Here is an 11,096-nt window from a genome sequence, read left to right as displayed (position 1 = left end):
ATTCAGAACTGCAAAAGTTATGAATGTTTGAAGATTCCAAAATCCTGTCTTCAAAGTCAAGGGCCAAATTTCAGGTATTGTTACAGCTGGGTTTTTGATGATTCTCAGCCTTTATTGTTAGTACATTAACCAATATCTGTGTGTAAAATACAAAAAAATACTCGTCATGACGCCACAACATCTAGGAACAAGGTGCATATTTTTTCAGATTTTTAGCTCTCTTCCTGTTGCCTCAGGACTTTTCTATGTCAGTAGTTTTCTTTACCGCCCGGTAAAGATGACATTTTGTGTAGTGTGATAAGGTCACATTCCTTATGAAAAAATGAATGTAATGTGAGCTCTGAGGGCACAGATCCCACCATAACAAGCATCATAGGATGGGTTTCTTTTACTTAAGGCCTTGGATACAAAGTCAATGTTCATCTTCTGAACATCATATCATCTTGTGTCAAACCGTAAGGTAATTAGGCAAGCACAGAGTATCCTTTCATCATAGAATCATCTCAAATTTTATTTAAATGTGAACTCATTGGTGTAATGTGAAAACCAACAGTGTTGTTGTAAAACAATTTTTTTGGTCGGTCACAGGTACCTATAATCAGAACATAAATGAAGTAAGACTAATGGTAAAAAGTAACATGATAAACATGGATATACATATAGGAGATGGTTTTTGTTCTTTTTGGTTTTTTTGGGTATTGATTTGGTTCTTGTTGATGGATATTCCTCTTCAATAGTTTATAATTGATGTTAATATGAAAGAAAACAAATAACATTCTACAACATGAAGATTTAAATTTGTCATTGGTCATAAACAAAAACAAAACTTGAGAAATCAATTTTTAACTATGTTAGCAAACTTAAAAAAACAATTAGTCCAAAGTCATTAAAGACGAAAGATGAATAGAGAAGAGAAGATGAAATCGGTGTATTTGATTTTATATGGGTCTTTATTAACATTTGATTTACTTTCAAACAAAATCAATTCCTTGGATCCTACCACTTTCGATCATTTCGGACCAGTTAGTTGTTTTTTGAGTGTTGATTATGCTTTCTTTTCTTTGGATTTTTCTTTGAAAGTTGTAAATTCTTCTGGTTTCGGCACTTCGATCTACAATTAAAGGTAAAAAGGTGATTAGAAATATGATGTGAACCATTTGACGAAACAAATCCAAGATAAACTTACAGATGGCCAATTGAATCAGCTATGAAGTGAACGATTGATTGAATCACTTTGAGATAGAGATGGATCAGAGAAAATTGGAGATTGAAGCAATCGATCACCAAGCTACTGATCTATCTTTGGTATCTACAAACAAACAAACAGTAAAACAAATGCATCAGCGTTCATGATCTTAAAATTTGACTAGAAGTGTCAAAGGAGAGAGCGAACAACATTGAAAACGAAAGAAGCGAGCAAGGGATGGGTTTGAACCTGTCAATCCCCATCCTTGCTGAGGAAAACTGTGGATCTTGAGCAGCCTGAACCTGTCAGTCCTGCACCACACAAAGCGAGCGAATGAAAGATAAAAAAGGGAACGAGATAAGGAGTTCGAAAGGGATTAAAGTGTTGGTTTCAGGGCTCAGGGAGCTCATACTTGAAGGACCGGTTGTTTGGCAGGGTTCTGAGTTGGACATAGCTTTGGGTAAACGGTACCGACTGCCGCTCAGACGGATCCGGTTTCAATAGGTTTTGATTAATGATATTGCTTTTATGTTTACACCTTTGAGTCTTGACTGGTTTAACGAGTTAAATCAGTGTCATATCTGTGACATGCAATAACATGTGACCTGATACTCGTGTGGGGTAAATCAAGCAAGATATCCAGGATCCTTTGTGAAATACAAGTGACAATGTACACACAGTGCTTGCGTCAGCACGTGAAATCCATTGCCCTTCTGTTATTCCTCAACGAACTCATCCTTGGTGCTGTCTTCCCTTCTGTCTCCATTAATTATCACCTCACTTGAATCTTGCCCCTCTAAACCACCGACTATCTCAATGCCTCGTTTGACTCGTACCTCTTCTCGCACGAATGGTCCTGCCGAACAAACTGCCTCACAACTTAACACAGGTTCCACAGCTACCACTAATGCTCAGTCCGGAAGCAAAAAGAAGTCAAGCAAAAAATCTAAACGTGTCACTCAAACTGAAACTCAAACTGAAACTCATCGTGAGGAGAATGAAGATGAAACACACACCAACCAAAACCACGATTCAACAATCAACCAAGACAATTCAGATTTAGATGAAGCCAATAATCTCACAGTTGACAATTACACACAACATATGGACGCCTGGCCTGCTGGTCGTATCCGCACTGCTATCAAAAAGTACAAATCTTCCACTGGGACTCGAGCAAGCAGCGAAGTTCAAGCTAAGGCACAACTTGCCCATTTAAAATACGAGCATGAGTTGTTGATGTTAGCACTGGTTGATAAAGTGCAACTACGGATTATCAAGAAAGCAATGTGATTCATTTATTTTGTTTATTAATTCATTCACATGGCATGCTGATTGATGATGTTTCCGATTTGATCCAGTGACGAAGTCGCACCCAAGAAGCCTTCTAGGAACCTTGACATGTACCTAGCGTATGCAAAAGACGCTCTATCCTTGTCTAGTAAGTTTTTCTGGATTCTAGCTTTAGTTTTGAGTTTCTGACATGTGCAAAAGTGCCCGGAAAAGGCCAGGAAGATGGGGGTGTTCAGTTAGGCGAAAGAAACCGAATCAACTCTGATTGCTGGAAAGCTCTAGACGACGATCACAAAGCAATTTTCTCCCCGTCACTATTCTATGCCTTAGCTGGAGCGCCCAACCCGTTTGCACCGAGTGAGAGCAAAGATCTTGATGATGAAGATGAGGATGTTGGAGATATTTTTGTACCATTACCAAAGGTTAGACGATTAACTGTGGAAGAAGAGGCAAAATATTGACCTATATATGAGAAGATGGTGGACAATGAACGTGTTTCAGCTAACATCTCAAAGCCAAAGGCAGGCCCCTCGGATGGGCTCCTTCAAAGGAAGTCACTGCGAGCATTTCAAAAGCATGCACATGAGGTGAGTATCGTTTGTCAAACACATCTTTTCATATTTGTTTGTCCTTACCAATGCCTGATCATCAACTTGTCTAATATGCTTGTGACGTTTCTTTTTACTTAGCTTGCATGTCTAGCAAATCGCCTCAATTTTGCGTATTATCTTGTGGGATCAAGCACCCTCACTCCAGATAAATCGAATGAATTGGGATGGACAAAGGAGTTTACTACCCACCGACAAGTTGCACGATGGGCCAACAAGACCAGCGGTTTGGCTCGGGTTTTCGCTACTTACGCGCAAGGTTCTGCGATGGCTGATGCCATTGCAGAAGCTACACAAGGACCGGTAAAAAAACTCAAGAGGCAACGCAGTGAGAAGCCTCAACGCAGTGACATTGTCAAGGTCCGACTTGGGAGAATGCTTGTTCAACTGACCGGTATATTCTGATTTGATTTCACTTTACCTCTCTGTTTCGTTGGCATGAATATGTATTGACATGTAGTTTTGTCGTATTGACGTTTATTTTTGTCACAGTCAAGGCTCTTGGCCGAAAACCGACTCAATCTTTCCCCCTGATTAAGACCCCAAGAGTGCTTTGATAAAACGAAAAGTCCCTGTTGAAATGGTTTGTTTAGAAGGTGTTACTTTGTCTGAGGAGGCCCTCATTTTAGGTTTTAAGAAAATGCGGACCGAGGATCGAGAAAAGTGGGTGGAAGACATCAAGGCTGGCCTTTTTCGTTTGAAAAACATCGAAGGAGTTGAAGAATCAGACTCTGAGGGAGTGGCTCTTAATGCCGAAGATTTGGCAGAGATTGAGAAATCAATGGATGAAGATCACAATATGAACGAAAAAGAAAAAACTGGTGGTAGTGATAGTGAAGACCATAATATGGAGGAAGAGGGGCAAGATGTTTGATTATTTCTCTTGTGTCCATGTTCTTCTATGTTGAAGTTGTTTTTTATAAAGTGATATTATTGAAATTGGAACAAATTTATTTAAATGTATTGAATTGATTTTTTGAATTTGATTTTTTCTTGAAATTGGCTCACTTTGAAATTGAGTTGTTTTTTGTTGGCTGTGACAAGTATCTTGATCCGGTGTGGGATTTCAACTATTGTGCTGAGCGCATTTTTGATATTGGATTGCTCAAAGTTTGATAGAATGAGAAGCAGTCAGACAGGTCTGTATATCTTGATTGGACAGCCTGGGTCTGGTTTTCTTCAATCAGACAAGTCTGGTAATTTGGGTATCACCAGACCTGTCTGAAGGTCCAGACCTGTCTGCTGTATGTCCATCATCCTTGGACAGGTCTGCTCAGAGCTGTCTGGCTGTATAGACATGTCCCAGACGGATCTGGATGCAAGACATGTCTGGACTTTTGTGTTGTTGTGGAAGACCACCAGACTTGTCTGACGCACTCAAAGTGTGTCAGACAGGTCTGGCTTTTTTTTTTTCGAAAATTTCAAGTCTTGGAAGGATTTTTTTTTAAATTTCTCATAGGCCTAATGTAGTTTCAAATGCACAAAAATGTGTTTCTTGATGGTGCAAATTCAAAAAAATTTCTACCTTGAGACAAAATGTACAACCAGGATCTGTCTGGCTTATCTGGCGTATCTGCCATGATGCGTTTCGGAAGCTATCCGTAGGTAGTCGCACATTTAACTCCGGGTAGGTCCCGAAGGCTTAAGGCGCCACAGGTGATAGTTTTCTATGTCAGTCAGAATTTTCTAAACCGTACGGAAAAGATGCACTTTGGTGTAGTGTTTGGTACCGGGAATTTCATACTCAAAGACTCAATCTCTTTCCTGGCCATGAGCAAGCTTCTGTCGGCAACTGTTGTCGTCAAATGAGAGCTCTTCTACTGATGCGAGGCTGAGCATGTGCGTGATGTTGCGCCGAGGTGTGTAGGTAGGCAGTGAACTCGTGAGCAGGATCACCGGCGGTCGGCGTCCGACTCCGATATCATAGAGCAAGTGATGTTTGGAAAGGAGCCCTTCTTCCTATAAATGCTGCCTGTCTCGTTTTGTCTTTGATATCTAAACTCCTAATTTCATTTGCCATCCTGACCAATTAGCTTGAAATAATTCTGCATAACAATACGCTTGATACACTTCCTGAATTCTTCTCAATCATCCTCTCCTCACGTATCTCTAATCTTTCAAGATAATGCTTGCCAAAATTGCTTTTGTGTTGCTTACCCTGGGATTTGAGTCCACGATGATTGCTGAAGTCAACTCCGCAAACACCCTGAGTTCAAGTACATGTCACGAATTGTTTTCAGGGACTCTCAAGAACGCTCGTGAGTAAGATTGCTGCAAGGAGCAACCACTTTATTAAGATGTAAAATCTAACAGTGCCTTGCATCTTGGAATAGGATGCGTTTCTGGTGGCATTCCAGGCACTGAAATCAATTATCATTGTTCTGATTGTCATGGTGTTCCACCTAGTAAGTCTCAAACTAGCTATCAGCAATTCCTTGACTGAATTATTATGATCTCCTGGAAATTAGCGGGACAATGGTGCCTGTTCACCAATGGAGCGTTTCCGAACATAGGCATCCCCAATGAGAGCACGGTTTTTCGCGGTGAACGCTCCAAACCAAATGTAGCTTGCGCCAATTACAAAAGAGTTTACCGTGGGGGTAAAAGTATTGGATTTGGTAAGCTATATATAGATATATAGATCACCATTGTGTTTGCAAAACATCTCATTCAAAGTTTCCTTTTCAGCTTGTTCCCTAAAAGAAAACTTGGCTCCAACTCATTGGTGCAATGCTCTCAACGCAGGAACAATGTACGTCTCAATCCACTACATAATCTGCAAAATCTACTTCCAAGCTGATGAATGCTTCAACAAAATACACGATTTTGATATGAATTATATCCACAGTCGAAGTGAGTGATAATTCCGGTTCTTTTCAGAGGTTTACTCTTCTTCTCAGCGTGTTTGAGCAAGTTCACTACATGCGCTATAAAGTTTTACGACTTTTCAGCTTCGTAATTTGGCAGAGACACATTTCCAAAAAAAAAATGCTGATGTTCCAACAATCTTTTCAGGCTGTGACAAATGTCTGAAGACAGGTAAATACACACACCGGAATGTTTAGGTGGGATTTTGGCCTAGCCTTGTGCTTTTAATTTGATAGGTGATGTTGTGTGTCAAACAAGAAATCATGTGCCTCTGTGTTACTTATTCAGAGAATCCTGTGTGGAACTTCAAACCTTGAAGTTCATGCCACAATTGGTTATCACTTGCTGTCTTTGTCACATTTTCAGAATCAACAATCTTGTTATCAAACTTGCTCAGCCCTCTTCCAATATTCATCTTTCAGACTATTTCAACCCTGGTGTTCAAACTCTATGCCTACCTCAAAGTGCTTCTTCACATAGTAATGAAATAGAAAAGGCTAGGTGACTGGTAGCAATCACATATTAGTGATATATGGAAGTGCTACGTCTATAGATCACTAAGAAGTGATAGAGAGACATAGGCAGCTGGTAGGAAGCACATATTAGTGATATATGGAAGTGCTACGGCTATAGATCACTAAAAAGTGATAGAGAGACATAGGCAGCTGGTAGGAAGCACATATTAGTGATATATAAAGGTGCTATGACTATTGATCACTAAGAAGTGATAGAGAGACATGGGCAGCTGGTATGAAGCACATATTAGTGATATATAAAAGTGCTACAGCTATAAATCACTAAGAAGTGATAGAGAGAAACGGGCACCTGTTGTAAGGTTACACATTTAAAAGGATAAGATAATTGAGAAAAGAAAAACAAATGAAGCACACCAAAAAAGAGTCTTGACATAGTGGATGAATTCTCTAAACATGGATCAAGCAAACATATATGATCATGAATTTTATGCACCACATTGGGATTAGTTGCTAGAAGGCCTAAAAGGTAAAGATAAATGAACATGAAATATAAAAGATGAAACATGTTCAAAGCAGACAAGTAGGATACTCCCACACCCAATAACCAGAGGACCCCATCCACCACTGTGCTTTCAATTGTCACATTAGATGGTCTCTACATCACCAACCACCAGTGTCACAAATGTCGCTGAATTGCGAGTCTTTTTTCATCCCCTCGACTACATCCCCAGATAAATTGCCTCTTCATGTGAGACAAAATTCCCTTTTCTCATCTCTTTTGTGCGGCTGTGACCCCAGACAGGCCAGTGTGTCTTGGTAGATACAACCACCTAGTCCTATCAGTAGATTACCTGTACAAAGGGAAAACAATTGCTCAATTTCAATACCTATTGAGGTTGCCAGTCATCACATGCACAATTTCCCAATGGCACACTTTATACCAATCAACTTACTTGGTTGTTTGCAAACCCAAAAACTATGAAACCCTCTGGAGGGAGAGTGCTCTCACAGACAAAGATCAAGACTCTATTCTTGATCTGCTTAATGTTAATTGTGGTCCTGGACCTGACTTGGACAAATATTGGCACACTGTGTATTATTGGACCAGAACTTGGCTCTGACTCACAACCATTGCCAAGGACCTTAAGACCCTTCAATTTTACTGTCAAGGAGTCTTGGAATGTGTACCCAAGTCAAAGTGATTTGAAGCATGCTAAATATCTACATGTGGTGGAAGGCCTTACACCCAATATGCTTGTGTTTCTAGGTGATCAGCTGAGTATCTCCTATTTCTTTGTATCTATGCCCCAGTAGCCAAACACTAAATTTATCTCCCACATGGATGAACATCAATTCAAGAGCAATTTCTCAGAGGAGAAGATGGACATGCAGTTTGCAAGAAGTTTACCAAACAAGTTCCTTGAAGGCGCAGTGGTAAACAGTCCTATCTCCTACTGGCCATCTTCAGGGGTGGATTTTTGGCTGTGAACTTCCAAGAAGGCAGCTATGTCCACAAGGACTTTGAGGTCTTTCTCAAGCATTGGCTGGTATGTTCCTTTTTTTCTGGCCTGTTTCAAGTTGTTTGATGTGTTGATGTGTGGAGATGATCAGTTGCTAGCCATGAATTCATATCCACAAGCAAACTCAGTATTAGTATTCCACAATTGTTGAATCCATCAATGTAGCAGGTGCCCAAAGGCACGACGGCACCTGCGTGTTCCATGAAAAAGGAAATAGGAACGCAGAGCTCGGGCAGACTTGGTACTAGAGGAACGAAGTACCGAGGGAGAATGGGGAAAGGAATTTCCCCAACGGAAACTAATTTTGGTAAAGAGGACTCTCTCGTTTACCAAAATTACTTCCTCACACTTACTCACTCAGATCATCACATTGCAAGAAGCAAGAGTAAGAAGTCTCACTATTTCTTTAAAAAAAAAATTCTTTTCCTCCCACCCGCCCCTGCACCCTACCTCGCAGAGAGCCTACCCGGTCAGAAAACCAGCGGCCTGTCGGCCCCCCCCACACACGTGAAGAGACTTAGATGTGTCTAAGTTTCATCACTAATGGTAATCTGATTATGGTAGTTAAGTACGTGAATAAAAAGTAATGATATAATAGTAAAACAATGAAATATTAGAAATAAAACAGAAAGAGGAAAATGAGATAAGAACATACAAAAGAAAAACCTGCCCCACAAAGAAATGTGAGACTCCGGTTGATGGATGGAGGACAATTGGCTGAGCTAGCTGAAGAGGAAGGTATACAAATAATTCCCCTTCCACCATACTCACTTGACCTCAATCCCATGGTGAAAGATTTCTCAGTCCTCAAGTCTCACTTTTGAAGAACCCAAAGCCTCATCAAAACCCCAATTGGAGAGAGAGTAGACTTGATCATTGAGAAGACTCAGGGGTGTCTTTGGCACACTCATGCATTGATTTTTCTTGGGCTTTTATTTGCATATATTGATCCAGGTAAATCCAGGGTGAGTTTAATGTTTCAAAACACCATTACAAAAACCATAAACATATATTCAGTGTAATCATAAATAGACCTAAGCAGCTATTATATCTTTTCAAAGTCTTCACGCACATAACTGGCTCCCTAGGGAATCTTTGACTGATTTATATTCATCTCCTTTGGAGCCAGCTTTTGAATTATAATTTTTATTGGCATTATAATCAGTCAGGACCACTCTGTGGTATCCAGTTCACTCCGCTCACGTTTACAAGTGCTATCAAGATCATTCAGGTGAAGGGCTTTCAGAAGTTCCTTACAGTGAGCCATTGTTGAATTCACCGTGTTCACACCAGGTAACCCATTGCACTAAAACTAAATTGGCAAATCTTAAGTCAGCATCATGTAGGAAGTATCATACAGATTATTGAGAAACAAAGTAAAAGATAGAGCATGAATGAGCCTGGCCTAGCTAGTAGCCCACATGTGTATGCTCAAAGTATTGCAGAGGAATACTTGGTTTGCATCTTTGGGATTGATGACTGAGCTGAAATTATCCATGGACTTGAAGTCATTTTGAAACCACTGCATGCAAGTCCAAAGTTTATCTTCACCAGAGCTAAGAATGACAGACTGTGAAAGAACTGTGTCAGTACATCTTGCAGTATAAGAGAAGGATTGACTTGAACTCATGGTCAGTAATGGACACCTTGTCCTTTCCTTTATGGTTCTTAGACATGTTGATGAAACCCTGGATGGCATGTTTGCTGGCTTGCCACACTAGAGAGCTTCAGATATACAGGCAAAAACAAATAGCAAGAGAGGAAAATTGACCGGTTGAAAACTACAATGGCAATATGTTTGGCTTGGGGAGTAAGTTTGGTCAATATTTTTGGACTGTAGTTCAGGATTGTCAAGCTTGGTTACCACAAGTTGCCAAATTTTGAATCAGCCCGCAAAGGTTTGTTCTTCATCAGGGTCAACAGTTGAAGGCACCGTGTCCTTGTGGCAGTTGCCCGACGACGAGAGCACACGGACATGGTGAGGGGCGGTGCAGGAGTTAGGAGGGGAAGGAGTAGGAGCAGAAGGTCCAGAAAAGCTTGGTTCATCAGAAACCTAAAGGGCAACCTCTAAAAACATAATAAAAAGTGGTATCAGTAGGGAAATCATCCTCAATTCAGACACAGTCAATGCTTACCATTGGTCATATATCCCATCTTGTCCTTGTTGTAACAAGAATCCATTTCAGTAGCCGGTCTCTTGAGAGGAGATCTTTGGGCCGCATGAGATTCTGATGATAAGGCAGGGTTCAAGGTGGACAGTGGTGTGGATTGAAATGAGGGGGAGGAGGTAAGGATGAAAGTGTTGATATCAGGATTGAGAGAGGAGACATAGACCAAGGAAGATTGTGAGCTTCTGGAAAGAGCATAGTGTGGTAGACTACAGCTCAATGCATAGTTGACCAAGGTTTCAATTGTGTTAGATGGTCCATAAGGGGGGGTGTCTGGACTGGGGAACACTACAGGTATACAAATAACATTCTGGAAATTTCCAGACAACTTTTTCCAGAACAACAGAAGCCTCCTGGTGTTCTGGAAAACACACAGTGTTGATCATTCAAAGCTTCAGAACACCATAACACTGCACAGATGTAGTATTTTTCGGCTATGCAAAATGATTAGAATTAATGTCAAAAATGATTAAAAATGCTATGTTAATGCATAAAAATGCACCATTAATGCACCATTAATGAAAAAAAATGCAGCATCAATGCAGAAAAATGCAGTGTTAATGCACATGAAGAATGAATGCAGAATTCCACCTTTTTCAATTTTGTTTGTCCTTCAGGTCAATCATTTTTCACTTGGGAAAAATACTACATTTGCCCAGTGTAAGGTCAGAACAATCCAAATAAAAAACATCTGGTGTTCTGGGAAAACCCTTCTGGAAATTTCCAGAACCATACTTGTACTATACATTAATTGTACTGCATGGAAATTGAAGAGGCGCAAGAAATCTTACACAAAGAGAGTCAATGAAACGATGAATGGTCATAGACAAATCAAAAACCTCACCAGGCTGTGGTACTGGCAATGGCAAAGTTGGATGGCACAAGTTGAGCCATCAATGGTGAGACCCTACAGAAACACCTAAAGAATGAGATGTGTGAATCAAAGGGCCTAAAAAGCAGATTAACTCAATGATTCAGAG

General features: G+C 40.3%; 2 protein-coding genes across 2 annotated transcripts; both read left to right on the top strand.

Annotated features, from left to right (window-relative positions):
• Window positions 1-2,002: 2,002 nt before the first annotated feature.
• On the top strand, window positions 2,003-3,958 carry MELLADRAFT_85046 (uncharacterized protein; the record flags this gene model as incomplete). The annotated part of the gene is made up of 6 exons (XM_007408421.1): window positions 2,003-2,472; window positions 2,545-2,624; window positions 2,678-2,898; window positions 2,950-3,063; window positions 3,166-3,478; window positions 3,624-3,958. The coding sequence occupies 6 exons, from the start codon at window positions 2,003-2,005 to the stop codon at window positions 3,956-3,958; spliced, it is 1,533 nt and encodes a 510-aa protein (XP_007408483.1).
• Window positions 3,959-5,209: 1,251 nt separating this feature from the next.
• Window positions 5,210-6,043, top strand: MELLADRAFT_124036 (uncharacterized protein; the record flags this gene model as incomplete). The annotated part of the gene is made up of 6 exons (XM_007408422.1): window positions 5,210-5,342; window positions 5,418-5,489; window positions 5,553-5,702; window positions 5,773-5,836; window positions 5,933-5,937; window positions 6,036-6,043. The coding sequence occupies 6 exons, from the start codon at window positions 5,210-5,212 to the stop codon at window positions 6,041-6,043; spliced, it is 432 nt and encodes a 143-aa protein (XP_007408484.1).
• Between the last annotated feature and the right edge of the window lie 5,053 nt (window positions 6,044-11,096).

The sequence above is a fragment of the Melampsora larici-populina genome (genome assembly GCF_000204055.1).
Source record: "Melampsora larici-populina 98AG31 unplaced genomic scaffold MELLAscaffold_12, whole genome shotgun sequence".
Lineage (NCBI taxonomy): Eukaryota > Fungi > Basidiomycota > Pucciniomycetes > Pucciniales > Melampsoraceae > Melampsora > Melampsora laricis-populina.
This window is presented reverse-complemented; position numbering and strand designations above follow the sequence as displayed.